Genomic DNA, 15,662 nt, shown 5'->3' with positions numbered 1-15,662 from the left:
TACAGTCTTCTTGTTTTTCACGGTGAGATCAATCTCTGCTTCTAAGTTTTCTGAATGATATATGTACTTCAGGCAGCTGCAGCACTACGTACACTCAAGGACAATGAAAAGCAAGTGCCTGGAGAGGTAATGTACACCAATGAAGCAAAGCAGGCAAATCCCGAGTCCATCCTCTTGTATGACAAGGAAGCGAAGCAGGCAAATCCCGAGTCGTTCTTCTTGTATAACAAGGAAGCGAAGCAGGCAAATCCCGAGTCCATCCTCTTGTATGACAAGGAAGCGAAGCAAGCAAATAAGGAAGAAAAGCAAGAAAATCCTGAGTCCTTCGTCTTCTATAACAAGGAAGTGAAGCAGGCTAATCCCGAGGCCTTCGTCTTCTATAACAAGGAAGTGAAGCAGGCAAATCCCGAGTCCTTCGTCTTCTATAACAAGGAAGTAAAGCAGGCAAATCCAGAGTCCTTCGTCTTCTATAACAAGGAAGCGAAGCAAGCAAATAGGGAAGAAAAGCAAGCAAATCCTGAGTCCTTCGTCTTCTATAACAAGGAAGTAAAGCAGGCTAATCCCGAGGCCTTTTTCTTCTATAACAAGGAAGCGAAGCAGGCAAATCCCGAGTCCTTCCTGGAAAGTGAAGTTTGACTAAGATCCTTTATGCTAGGAGACAAAGATCTCTTACTATATACCGTTGATATTTTGCAAAGCTCTACTGTATTAAGATAATAAGAATATGAAGTTTAAAGTAGAGCCTTACAATAAAAAAGACACAAATAAAATACAATTAAAAAAAACCCTTTGAAATCAGAAAAGGTTTTCTTAAAAACTTATTAACAGAATCAAGCTTATATTTTATTTGTAAGCATTCAAATAATACCCTATAATCTCATAAGGAAACATTTCTATCTATTTCTAATCTCATTCTTCATAGATAAATATGTAGACATCTTCATGTAGAAAGTAACATTTTTCTTAGGTGCATGAACCATAAACTCTAGCACAATTTAAAAATCAAATAATTTAATTAAAAAAAGAGGCATTAGTATTAATAATTTGTTGTGAACGTGGTTTGCTTTCATTTTATTATTTTTTATGCAATTTAGTTTCTGATATATCACGGTGGTTTATATTCTAATATACTTATGTAAGGTAGCACCTAATGACTTGTCTAGATTGAGACATTTGCATACTATTAGACATTAATGTTAAAATGCTAATCATTGTGTATTAGGAGAAATGATGGGAATGGTGTCTCCCTTCTGAGAGTTCTCCTCCATTGAGGTTGTTACAAATTTGTCAATGTGGATCCTTTTAACTTAAAGGTTAATATGAATTTTGTATGTAAAAAGTGTGAGTTGCAATTCATGGGGCCCGCACATATAGCAACGACTGTTGACCAAATATTCTGTCAAATGGAAAATACACTAATTTGTTACAAAACCTAAAAGACAGAACGCCAAACCCTAACTCCTTGTAGTGGTTTTATGAAAATCCAGAAGATGGCAACAATGAGAAAGAGGGGTACCTCAACAAAATGGTTACTTTTTTAATAAAAAAATTAACATTAAACACTGATTAGAAATGACATTTCTTAAACTTTGTCTCATTGAACTGAGAGTAGCAATGCTTGGTTTACTTAATAGTAGTTTTATTATTACTTATTAATCCAAAATAAAGTTTATAATTATAAGCATGTTTGTAATTTATGAACACAAAACCATTAGATGATAGAATAAAAATGAATATACTAGAAAGGGTTTTTAAATGTTTATAAATTATAAATACAAGATTATTTAAATGAATAACAACTGTTAAATGGTAGAATATCTTAGAATATCTAAGCATATTCTAAATATATCTAAGCAAACCAAAAATAACGAGCCATTAGTGGTAATTAAAATATGGGTTTGAGGTGAGCCAAGGTGAGGGCTATGGTGTGCATGCGAGAAATTGTGGTACAAGAGCAAAAGGTTTGTATTCGTTTTGCTATGCATGGGCTGTACATTAGAGAGTCTTGAGCCTCTCCATGCCTTGTTGCTAAAAATCAAGGACTGAGATTGCAATGTGGCCCCTTTGTCCTTGAACATTTGAATTGCTGTAGATGCCTGAAGTACATATATCATTCAGACAAGTTAGAACATCGACTATAATGAACCAAGGTTATGTTCTCAAATGTATGGTATGGCAAGGAAGCCAATCTTTATTCCAGCCAAATCCCGATTCTTAAAGCTTATCATAAACAAATTTAATTTAATGATTATTAACCAAGAGCTTTGGTGTCCACGGATGGATTGGAGGTGCCAGCACGAGCGCAGGGTGTGGCATCGCTCTGCCCAGGCGGAGAGACCAACACAAGCGACACAGCGCGCCTGCACTCCACCCCATACAATGATGTGGATTCCTAGACTTTGCTCGTTGCCACCACTTCGCTGGGATGGCCCTCCGTTGTGGTCCTCATAAGAGATCTAGTGGACGCTCAGCATCACGTCTTCTTCTTTCGCTGGGAAGAAGATCCTCAGCCTCAGGATGGCTCATTAAAAGACGTTTAAGGCATGGAGAGTCACATAATCCTTATTCTCCTAGTGATCACACTCTACTATATAATCACGCTAGCATTCAGGCTTGGTGCTTAATACCACACAAGATGAGAAGTAGGAAGCCAGTGACAAACCTCTCGCTTGGTATTAAGAATCTTAAAAGAGATGTGAGAAGGCGCAAAATCAGAGGTATCCATACACCATGGCACGCTTCGTGTTTTTGGAAGAACTTCTCAGTAGATCCACCTCCAACACGAGACTGTTCGGTATTGTGTGGCACATGAAGATGGCGAATGGGAAAGTCATGGATGACAGGCCAGATATCCATTTGCAGCCACCACGCTCGTCTCCACCACCTGGAATGGCTTGTTTGGATAAAACTCCAGAGTGTTGACCGTATACTTCAAGTCGAGCTTGTGGAGGGTCGAAGAGGCCTGACTTTGCCGAGATGTGACAAGCGTTGGTCTCATGCTTGATACCAGCATATCGCCAGGCTATCCTTGCTCGTCACTGCAAATGGAGACTGGCTCAGGAGCTGGGACAGATTCATGGATGCAAGCGCAGGCTCTAGCAGCAGATGGAGTTGTTTACTCACAGGGATGGAGTTTTCCCAGCACAGCGGCGGTGGCACCTGTATGTTCTTGGCACCAACAAGCGTCTTGAGCTGGAAGAAGGTCCTCTCGGCAAGATCTCAAGTGGAGGATTCCATAGCGCTCCTGTCGTGATGGTGGTCATGGTGGTGCTGAAAGAGCTCATGATCTTCATCACCGCACAAGAGACCAGCGGCTTTGCACAACTCGAGTGATGTCCTGCTGGAAGCTTGGATTTCCTGCTTGATGTGCAGCACTCAAGGGGCGATAGCCTCTCATGGATGGAGCATGGAAAAGTGGAATCCCTCTAAGTACCCCTGGTGGAGAGCACAATCGGTCGTATTTAATTCTAGCTTATGACACAAAATGCCATGAATATGAGAACCAACAAAGTGTCTGCCATGAGTTCTGGAATTCTGAAGTTCACAGTTATAAACTTCTGAGTGTGATATTTCACTTGTAGCATTGAGAGATTAATTTTAAGTTTGCAAATTGTCATTTAAAAGTTTGTGGAAAGTGATGTATGATGTGTTTTGTAGAATTGTTATATGCTAGAAGACAAGGATTTCATATTATAACCAAGGCCTAACCTCACCTAAACTATGCTACACTTCCTTTTAATGTTCTTCACTATACTTCAGTCTTAACCCTTAGGGTAGATTATGTTTTTTACCCTTGGACCTTAAATTTGACCCATGTTGATCAAGCTGGCATCTAACTATTCTTCCTAATAGAGTCTTTGTCCCAAACATGAGTTATACTAATAATCACCTTTTCTAAGGAACTTTGCTCAAGCTTTTAGCTGTATATATTAAGGAATCATTAGACCCTTCATTCCAAGCTAACATAAAATATTAGATAAATTTTATCCCAGATGAATTTTCCCAGATAAATTCAATCCCAAATACAATTGGTTGCATTTGATAAACCACTTTACCAATGTAGTTTAACACTTCATATAGGCTAGTATATCTATGAGAAAGTTTGCTATCATGCAAAACCATTGGAATAACCACTAAAACCTTTATATTTAAAATTCTTCTAGAAGCCACTTTTTCACATTGGCTAACCAAGCTAAATACTCATTCACACCGCTATCACTAAAAAAAGTTGAAATCTTAAATTGATCTATCAAGTAAGTTTTATTTGGAGCACTACTGTTGTCAGCTTCGAGTGCCTCAATATTGCCCATGCATGGTAGTTATCATGTCATAACATCTTTTACTAATTTTTATTGAGGGTTTGCAACTCATGAACAACATCATGGATAGTCCAAACCTTTATAAACTCCATTAACACTACTATTAGTATCACCATTAATATTAGGACTCCAACCTTCATCTTAGTTCCAACTCCTCTAATAACCCTGCACTAAATAATAAAGCCAAAGTGGCCTAATCTTATCTAAATTACCTTTTTAAGTTCCTAACTGCCCAACCACCCCAAGTTACCTCAAAAGCTCCACCATCCTTATCCAATATACCCTTGTTGACTTTTGACATATGTTGATTAGGTGGTCAAAGCAGGTGCCTAATGCCAAAATTAAAATCATAAATATCATAATTACCCTTAGAGCCATTTTGCCTAATAATAAGATTACTCATGAACTATTTATATTAACTAAGTGATGTTTCACATGCTTTTATAAGAGGAATGTTAGGAGATAAGAATCTTACTATATATAGAAGATTCTGCAACAAGTAAGTTGGCAACTATGCAGTAGAAGTTGTAATAAAAGAACATTTAGTTGAGTGTGTGATAGACCTGGAGACTTTGGTATGGAGTCCTTATCTCTCCAAGAATACTTTAGCCTTGAGTGTTTATAAAGTTCTAGGTTGGGCAAGTTCAATTGGATCCAAGCACTTTTCTCACACCAATTGCGATTGTTAGGACATTGATTGATGGAATAGTTTTAGATTTTGGCTATGGGAGCAAATATAATTTCTTTACACCTTATGCTTCATTTGGGCCTAGAAATTTCATTTATTATAGCAATCATTCTCAAGACATTTGCCAACCATACTATTGTCCCAATGAGTATTTATAGAGGTGTACACACTTCAAGGTGTGATTTCTTAGTGGTTGATTATGGGGCAGCTAGAGCATCTCACAATGGAGACTATATCATCCTTGTCTAGTCTTGACACAAAGCAATGGACTTAGTGCTTATGAACAATGACCATCTCAGATGGACAATAGTTAGCAACTCTTCTCAATGAGCATGGGCAAAGACATTAGGCTAAATAGAAGGTGGTGAGTATGGTAGAGGCACAAAAATACAATGATCTTCTAATGGTTTTTTTTGGAGCTTCTTTTGATGAGAGCTCAATGAGTAAGTAAGGAATTGCAATGAAGAGCCAAGGAGTTAAACAATGGGAGATGTATTGCAATATATTTTTGGATTAGAAATGAGTCTCAAATATTCTAAGTCCAACTTTTATAGTAGCCACTACTCATATGTCATCTTGAGTGAACGTTCGAAATACATCCCTAATGTTGATTCACTCAAGAATGCATTCCTAAACTTGAGTCTTCAAGTTTGGTTTCTTTTGGTTTTCCACTCACATAGTGATTTACAATAGAGTGTTCCATTTTTTCAAAACACCACAACCACACTCCTAGCATACTTATTAGAGCAAATTCAAATTTCTTTTGGCAACTTGCTCTAGTGCATTCCAAGCTTGGTAAACCAATTGGATTAATGCCCTAGACTTCAATCCAACTTTAGTGCTTCCCAATTTACATACACAACATGGCTTGGTACAAGAGAGTAAGAGCATTTTTCTTGTAGTATAGCTATAGCTTTAGGAATAAGATTAGAAAACTTGGAAGATCTCAGTGGGGGATTTTTTGTAGGTTTTCCACTAGCGACCATAGTGGGATAGGCAACATGAAGAGCATAGAGTATAGCAAGATAAAATTTTTGTGTGTAATGAAGTGAAGAATTGCAAGAAAAGAGAAATCAACAAAACTCAGTGAAAACAAGAAAAGAAAAAAAAATGAAGTGATAGACAAATATGAAGAACTAAAGTTAAAAAACATGACAAAGACCCAAGACATAAAAAAAATGTGTAGATTGAAGCTTTCAAAAATCAAAAAGTAGCACATAATTATTTTGGCAAGTGGTTGACACAAAATAACTATTGATCATGGATGAAGAATGATAAAGCACAATTGCCCATTTGGGGATAGAAGCTGTACAAAATATGAAGATTGCCTTTTGTGTGATTTTAGGAATTGCTTCAAACCTTACATATGTAGTGATATCCTAAATGGAACTGTGACATTTGCAAAAGGGCAAAAGCTAAATTGAGAATCAAGGATGAAAAAGTGGTAGTAGAAGTAAGATCTAAGAAAACAAGGTGAACTTAGTAAATGAAATTCTAGGGATTAAAGAAAATGAAAACAACATAGAAAAAGAAGATAGGGAAAGTATTATATGCTTTCTTAAGATTCGAGAGGTTGTCTTGTGGTTAATTTACAGGATTATGAGCAAGTAGAAAGAATATGTAAATGAAACTATACCAAAATAACAACTTGTTTTCTTAGATTACTTTGCAACAAGGAGAATTTTGACTTGGGTGTATAGAAGACACATTTTTTAGCAAACAATAATTGAGTTTCTTTGCACACATAAGCTAGAAACCTTTCAACCACTAACACTTGTCCTCAACACTGAATTAACTAGAGTTATAGCAAAAACAAAATGTGGAACTTTTGAGCTACAATGCCCTTAGATTTAGAGATTTTGAGGAAAATGCAAAATACTCTACCAAATTCTTCAAGGACCTCTTGAGTAACTTTGCCAAAAAGTACTCTTGTTAGACTATACACCATAGCATATTGGCAGGACAAACAATGATAGCTGAAGAATTAAGGAATCAGGATAATGAAATCAAGTTAGACAACCTTGAACTCAAAACCTAAGTTCAAGAGATCAACTTGAACTGGAGCTTGAACATAGAAATCAAAGAAGGAAAAGAAGAAACTCAAGGCAAAATTGAATAATACCTCAATCAAGATTGAATTCACTTTTGAACTTTGACTTCAAGACTGAGATCCAAAATTGAAATCTAAGTTTAGAGATAAACATTCTTCAAGGCCAACATGGAAGAACAAGCTTAAGAAATACCAACTTATTTTAGGAGATCCTATATCAAGACTACAAACCTATAATGCAAGAATACTGATTGAGGTTATACCTTGGGAAGCTCCCAAGGCAATCAACACTGACCTTGAAAGAGAATGTGCTAGACGTTAGGAAGTAATTGAACAACACCTACATCCCTAGAATTGGGGAAACAAAATGATAGGAAACAACAAGCAACATACAAGGTGGAATCAGTGAAAATTCATTCTTTAGATGTTGGACACTAGAACATTCTTAGAAGTAATTCAGAAACTACCAATTAAAATTTAAGAAACAAATATTCAACTTAGTATACAATACAATGGATCAAGAAAACTTTACATCAATTTGCAACAGAGCCATCATATATGATTATATCATCTATCCCAAAGTGGCAAGCAACACTTAATATAACAAAAGAGATCAACTATACTTGATACAACAACACATTGAAGGTTGGTAATTTTGCAGAGGAGTCAAGATAGTTAGATAGGCTGGATGAGTTTCTTCTAGAGTTCAGGGATATTTTCAATACTGGACACTTGGGAAGACAAGTCTCTTGCGACACAAGACTCTAAGAGGCTGATCAAGCAGCTACCATATCGAGAAACTCTGAAGCAAAGGCAAGTGGTAGCCAAGTAAGTATGCAGGATGTTGGAGGCAGGAGTCATCAAGTTGTCTAATTCACCCTGGTCTTCCCTAGTTCAGGAAATCAGACAGTAAGTTCAACTTGTTTCAGGTAAATAGCATCAGTGCCGGAGACAGAGGTATATAGCATTAGTGCCATCCATGAGTTTTCTGTGTCAACTACAAGTCAATCAATACCAGGACTAATATATGATGGCAACTCAACCTTTTCTGCAAGGCCTGTGCTTTTTGCCACCTTTACCCTTCACATTACTGTGGGATATGCAAGCAATAGGTTTGGCCTCTTTACTTGAGGACCACACCCCTCTGGCCCCTACAGCTCACTAGGATATCCCAACTACACTAGGATGGCTGCTTTATGCAAGTTTGGATGCGGATTTTCTTCTGATAGATTTACACTTGAGTGCACTTGTCTACTAAGACACTCTCAATATCATGCCCCTCTATTAGCCATTTATGGAAAGTGTCTAGGATTGTTAACACCCAACTCCTACTTTGGAGATTCAAGGATGCCTTTACCTAGCTTCCAAGAGTTCCCATGGACATAATCATACATTGCATCACCCTTTCAAGATCAATAAAGCCTATCAAGCATAAGATGTGCCACTACAATCTAGTGTTGTTACCCAACATCAAAGACAAACTTAGGCTTTATATGGAATTTCAAGATCTCAACAAAGTCACACTACAAGATCATTTTTCTATGCCTTTTATAGACTCTATCATTGATAAGTTGACAGGCCATCCCTTCTACTCTTTTGTGGACAGGTTCTCAAGTTATAATTGGGCTTTGTAACATAGGAGCCACATTCTAGCATGTTGTCATTTGGGCTTTGTAACACAGGAGCCACATTCTAGCATTTTATGACCCATGCATTCCATGATATCTTAGGGGATATTCCTCAAGTTTACATGGATGATCTCTACTTTGTCTTAGTCATATTTGATGCATATTTTCATCACTTGGAGCAAGTTTTTCTTTGTTGCCAACATCATTGCAAAGTGTAACTTCAATATCACAAAATGCCACTTCCTTGGTTTTAATGTCTCTCGTGATGAAATTCAACCATACGATACAAAGAGAAAAGAGATTCTTAACTTCCCTTCACCAGAAAATGTTAAGAAAATGTGATGATTTCTTGGCCAAACTGGTTTCTTCCATCAGTTCATCCACAATTATGCCTCTCTCACACATCCACTGGAAGAATGACACATCCTTTCTCTAGGATGATTCAGCCCAACAGGCTTTCACCAAACTACACACAATGTTGTAGCAAGCTCTAGTTCTACAACCATTAGTCCTTGGCCAACCTTTTGACATCTTTATCACCACTGATGAATGAGCTTTTGGAGCTTTCATTGCTACAATAGATTAGCCACTTCATGCCACATACTTTGCTTTCCACTCTATGACAAAGTCTAAGCAAAAGTTTGTGACTGTTGAAAAAGAGGTTGTCACAATGGTGTACACTCTTTAGCATTTCCAACATATGCTCCTTGAAAGAGATATCTTTCTTCATGTTTCTTCTTATGTAATGACATTTGTACTACAGAAATCTCTTTAGAACACACATGTTCTTTCATGGATCACCACCATCCAAAAATTCCAACCAAAGTTTGTCATCAAGCAAAGGTGTATTCTTGATCCCAATCAATTCCTAGTATCAATGGTGAACACCCAAGCCATTCCATATGCTCTTGAAGAGGTGGCAACATACTTAGCCTCAAAATGAGTTCCTAGTGAACCTCACAAGGGAACAATGATCAACTCCTGATGTCAAGGCATCTAGCTATTGCCTTCTCGATGGCTCTTTATATTAGCAAACTTCCTCTTGCATTCTTCTCTATTGTGTCATGGAGTAAAAGGTTCCCCAGTTGTTGTAAACCTCCCACACTTATGCAAGATACTTTTTTGGGAAGACCACAGTTCAACTTCTTCTTCGGCATAGATATTTTTGGACAATAATGCATCAAGATCCCATAAACTATGCCAAGTGTTGCCTAAAGTGCCAAAAGTTCAATCTATAAAGTTATGTCCTTTGTCTTTTGAGTTCATCACCTCTCTAAGGAAGCCATTGTTGGTATTAAATAATTTATTAGAGTTATAAATGAAGTGTTATATTGGATTGCTCTAATGTTTTATATAACTTTTATAGAGTATTAAGATCTGACTAGAGTTGAAGAGAATTTAAGGAAATTATTGATATTAGACTGTTTAATTGTTAAGAACTCAACATTAAGAGAAAGGGAGACAATGAACTACTAAATAAATACTAAAACAATGAAAAAGAAAATATAAATTTGTGTTGAATACTCTTTCAAATCTAAGTTAATCTAAAAATAAAATTTACATATAAGTCTATACTTATCCTAAATGCCTATCATGTGCATAGTAAGTTTTGGGTTTCAATTTTCACCACAGCCAATAGTAGTAAATATACTTCTTATTAAATAGCAAATACATTATATAAATAATTTTATCATTAGAAGATTACGAACCAACTATTGTTTATTCTATAAATATGTTGTGAGGGCCAAGTGCATCCACACGCAAAATAAAAGGTCGAGTGTAGTCAGGATATACCAAAACCGGAGGAGTCATCAATAGCTCTTTGAAATCCATGAACACCCGCTGTCGCGAATGTGACTTTGGGTATCGAAAGTTACCTGTCAGCTAGTCCTTTCGGATATTCTTTCTTACTGCCACAATGGCAGGAGGTCGGTATTGCTGGGCTTGTTATCAGTCTCCACCTAAGCTAGTTGAGAAACTGGTCCTCGCGTGTGCACTTGACCAGATGGGCATAAGGACGGAATTCCTAAGTGCTATTTGTCAAGCATACTTGACCTGGTTAGAGAAACTCATTCGTTGACTTGCACTTGCTAGTGTTGGGAACCCCCGCAATATTGAGCTTGGTCCCTCAATATCGCTAGATGATAGCTTACCGTGTCTGCCAAACACCCTCGCTATCATGCCCTTAGTGTTAGTCTCATTTCGGTCCCAAATGCTATTTATGGAAAGTGTCCAGATTTGCTCATTTGACATATCTATGGAATGTAGAGATTGTCCTGAACACAATGGTGTTCGTCCTGTGTCCAAATTCGCAATCTAGGGACATTCCATATTTAGTAAATTTTAAGCTTGTCCCAGAGACTAACTCCTGATACTAAGGGAGGCTTGGGCCCAAAGCGTGTGTTCCTCAAGGGGGGGGGGGGGGGGGCTGTGGGGGGTTCCCAATGTATAATAGGGATAGTGGGTAGGTCGGGCATGGCCGACCAACCTGAGGCATAGTCTAGCTCCCGCTGACGTGTTTGTCCTTGTTCTGCGTCCAGCTTGGGTCTAAGCCCAAGTCCATTCCATGCTAGCTGGTGGAGTACCCATGTCCTTACGTTAGGCCACCGGTATGCCGAAATAGTGCCAGACACCATTTGGCTCCGTTTTGCATGCTGGTCCTGGCATTGGGATGTTGGTTACTCTAGGACTGTTCCAAGTTGCTCCGGGCTCCTGTTCCTTTGCTCCTTGGGCTTTATGCTTGGGAGTTGCTCCGTGGTTCGGTTCCATCACTCTTTGGCTTCATGCTTGGGAGTCTGGCACCGTTCCTTCGTTCAGTGGCCCAAGGCCCTGAACCTCGGGTTCCTATGGACATGTGGCATGGACATGTGGCATCTGTCACGTGGCATAAAGAGGGTTTAGGTTCCGCTTCATGGTGTTATCCTATGGTAAATCACCATAGGATAAATGGTCAAAACCACGTGCGCTATAGTTGGTATCAGAGAAAATGGCACGGGTTCAATTCCCATTGATTAGTGGCTACCTAAAATATAATATACCCTTGAGCAAGGTATATTCCTACCCCTAAAATTTAAAATCGTACATATTGGACATCCATGCATACATCCTTCCTCTTGTGGAGCATCCCAGACGAAGGTATCCACCGTGGGACTACGGTACGGGTGGATGACTAGTTGCCTCACATGGAATAGACAGTCTACACAATGGAAGGATTGGTAGATTGAGTGCGGAAATGGAAGTGCTAGTTCCCCTTGGCTCAATAGGGGTTGTTAGTCAATAGTCAATGAGGACATTGACATCTCTCAAGGGGGGGGGGGGGGGTGAGTGTAGCGCATGTGAGCATGGGATGAGATTTGGATATACTGTCACCGTGGATCCTTGGAACCTTGGGGGATAAATGGGGATAAAATAGCCACTAAGGGCTTTCTCATCAAGCAATTGCCCCTTTTCCAGTTGGCTTAAGGGGAGAGAGATAAGGTGCGTTACACCCGCTCACAATCTGGAGATTAGATGAAAGATGACATTGATAACTTTAGCAACGCTTGCAACAGTGTAGTGCGATCAGAAAAATGATTCACAAAATGACCGAGATATTGCACTTTGCCCAAAAAGCACTATACATCATTCACACACTTCAGAGTAGGGAATTTTAGAATAGCCACAAGTTTGTTAAGATTAATTTGCAAAACCTCACAAGAAATATGGTACTCAAGATAAATTGTGTCTTTGGACCCAAACACGCACTTTGACCGCTTTAGTTTTAGACTAATGTCCCGTAGCCGATCCAACACTTTACAAACATCACGAATATGCTCTTCTAAAGTCCCCTCCGAGTGAATCAAGACATCATCAATGAAGACAGTAGTCACTTTCAGCATATCACAAAGAACCTTGTCCATCATCTGCTTGAAAGTTGCTAAAGCATTATTCAAATTAAATGGCATCACCAAAAACTCGTACAAACCAAATGGTGTACAAAAAGCAGTTTTATGAATATCTTCTTTGGCCATCGATATTTGCCAGTACCCAGAAGCAAAATCTAGCTTGGTGAACTAATGACTTTGCCTCAGACAGTCCAAGAGATCAGCAGTGTGAGGAAGAGGGTACACATTCGGGACCGTCACTTCGTTTAACGGATGATAGTCAATGCAGAAATGAATACTCCTATCAGAATTTGTCACGACATGCTCAAGGACTCCACGACTTCCAAATAACACCCTTCTCCAACATTTCCTTGACGTTTACACGTAAAATCTTGATTTTTTTGAGTGACCGACAACGAACAGAAACCTTGATTGGACGAGCATCCCTGGTTGGAATCGGATGACTGATCATGTCAAGGTCTGTAAGAACAACGCCAGGCTCGGTTCCCCACCACCACAGCAGAGGAAGTCCTGCAGGAAATGTTTTGAAAGTTTGCCCCAGATGATAGGTCAAATTCAAAAAGATCAAAATACTCCTTCATGAGCCAGTCAACCATTGCAACACAAAGATTGTTAGAGGGATTGGAAAAGGGAAGAGTAGAACAAAACAGAAACATAAGAGGAAATAGTGAAGGGACAAAAGTAATGGAAGTAAAGGTAAAAGTAGAGAGACAAAGAGGTATGGAAGTCAAAAGAATAGATGAAACATAAAGAAGTATGAGACAAGGGGGAGAAGTTTCAAAGTTACATTTGGCATAATTGCATTGCAACCAATCTATACCAAGGATGAAGTCAAAAGCTTGACTTAACACCACCCGTAATGATTGCAACTCAAACTTGAGATCACCCACATGCACAACCAAATCCACCTCATCCCGTGCATATGTAAGTGTACAGCTATTGCCATAAAAAATGAAAATTGGTTCCACCACACGATGCAAGTGTAGACAGCAACATGTGGCAATAGGTCGAGCAATAAAAGATAAACTTGAACCTGTATCAACCAACACAGAGAGAATAATAAGAGACCTTTTGTTATAAAAACGAGTTTGGAAAGTAAACACTGGATGAACTAGTGCCAAGTGAACCCCTTGATGATGCTCCTAAAAGAAAAATGGAGGGGTCATTAACTTATTCGCGCAAGATCCCTCCGTTACTTGTGTGACTCTTCGTTTCCCGGATGCATCTCGATGTCCAAACCTTCCACTACAATAGCACCAACAGAATGTTGTTAACACCAAGGTCTCCATCTAGGAAATGGAAGTCGCCATCTAGAAAACGCCGACAATGCCGATAAGTGTGACTAACTTCATCACATGCCCAACAACAAATGTCACGGCTACGACCACATCCTCGCCTTTGTCCTTGGACTTGAGCAGCAGCAGCATCAACCTCCATTGGAACAGGACCATCACCCATCGGAAGTGGAGTAGAAGGACGGGCAACGAGAAGTGGAAGAGGCGACGTTTCATAATGTTATGCCAAACAAAGAGTATCGTCAAGGGTGGTTGGAGCAAGTGCATGCATAAGTCCAACAAAATCTTGGCGAAGTGCTGGCCACAACATTTCTAGCTTGATCCGCTTTGACATATTTGGCTCCACACAAAGTAAGAAGCTTCAGAAATGAACGCCAAATTGCATCATCGACTCATATAGCCCTTGACGAAGACGATGCAATTCCTGAAAGGCATCATCACAATCATCAACATGTCTGAATGTGCGTTTGAAAATGTTCGGGATCCAATCCCCACGAATGGTTGCATTCAAACCATTGTACCACTGCAACACCGTCCCTTAAAGATACGTGAGAAACTCACACAAATATCGAGTATCATCCCAAGAATGATATATGGCAATCATTATGAAGTGATCAAGCCAATGGTACACATCATCCCCAGGATTCCTATGAAATAATTATGGCCGAACGCAAGGATTGGCACAAAGAGCAAGAGGAACTATACCACATGCTGTGAATGTCGTCATCAACTAAGTTTGGTTGTTCAATTACAACTGCATGGTATTAAACAATTGCACCAACTGTTACTTCAAAGTTAGAAGAGGAGACTACTACTTTGCCATGAAAATGAATGAAAAAGAAAGAGCAAAAGAAGAGAAATGAGAAAAAAATTAAAAGAAAAGGGAGATTTAGACAATGGAAAAGCTAAATTTAAACTAAAATTTTGAAAGGAAAGAATGAAAGAAAGGAAATGAAAAAAGCTAAATTTAAACAATGCAAAAGCTAAATCTAAACCAAAATTCCAAATCCAAGGATTCCTCAGGGATAATGAAAGGTGCCCCTCATCTCCACTAATGTGAGTGCATGGAATATGGAAAAGGAATACAGAAAATATGCATATCAATTAGCCCAAAAACTCTATCTTATATATAGGAGTGAGTGGTCCGAATTGAAAGCAATCCAACAGCTATTGCTAGTCAAGTAGTAACCGTCCAATTAAAAGCATATTCATAAATATTCTAAAAGGGAATATATGATGCCTAATACACGGCATCGTAGCCATACATTTGGCCCATATTTTATGCACTCACAATGTTTTTAATTTATAAAAAAAAGACTAATCTAAATCAATATTAACCATTAGAACACACTAGAATATCCAAAAATATTTAAAATATATCCACTATCCCTAATTTTAAGCATTTAAATTATTAATAGTTAATTTCATAGGCTTTTATTCTTACAATTGTGCCTAATCTTGTAACAGGAAAAAGCAATCATAGGAAGTTATATAGACTTTACAAATTTACATGTCTAGGCCTCAAGGGAATGCCTGTCACTATTATCTGGGTATGGGCCTTGATTAGCAATTGATATTTCTTATCACACAGCTGCTTGATCCCATCATAGACAGCCTTATTTACTTCTTGACTTTCAAAAATGACGTTGTTATAGTGGTGAACCTCTTTGAGCTCTAAATCTAACTCACAAGCACAAAAAAAGAGTCAATGCATGGTCAATGCAAAGTGAATGAATATCAATGAAAGTCAATAAAAGCTAATCTTATCGACTACCAAGCGAGCGACTACCAAGAGTTT

The 15,662-nt window shown here is 38.5% G+C and overlaps 1 protein-coding gene across 1 annotated transcript; it reads left to right on the top strand.

Moving 5' to 3' along the window:
• Positions 1 to 6: 6 nt before the first annotated feature.
• Positions 7 to 757, top strand: LOC112347533. The gene is made up of 2 exons (XM_024678573.1): positions 7 to 22; positions 73 to 757. The coding sequence occupies exon 2, from the start codon at positions 130 to 132 to the stop codon at positions 634 to 636; it is 507 nt and encodes a 168-aa protein (XP_024534341.1). The 5' UTR covers positions 7 to 22; positions 73 to 129; the 3' UTR covers positions 637 to 757.
• Positions 758 to 15,662: the final 14,905 nt, after the last annotated feature.

The sequence above is a fragment of the Selaginella moellendorffii genome, unplaced genomic scaffold (assembly GCF_000143415.4).
Source record: "Selaginella moellendorffii unplaced genomic scaffold, v1.0 SELMOscaffold_22, whole genome shotgun sequence".
Taxonomy (NCBI): Eukaryota; Viridiplantae; Streptophyta; class Lycopodiopsida; order Selaginellales; family Selaginellaceae; genus Selaginella; species Selaginella moellendorffii.
Note: the sequence above shows the minus strand (reverse complement) of the source record. Positions and strands in the feature narration are given on the sequence as shown.

Bases quoted from the DNA above. Each gene is read 5' to 3' on its own strand.
- LOC112347533 (XM_024678573.1), top strand. From the start codon at position 130: ATGTACACCAATGAAGCAAAGCAGGCAAATCCCGAGTCCATCCTCTTG.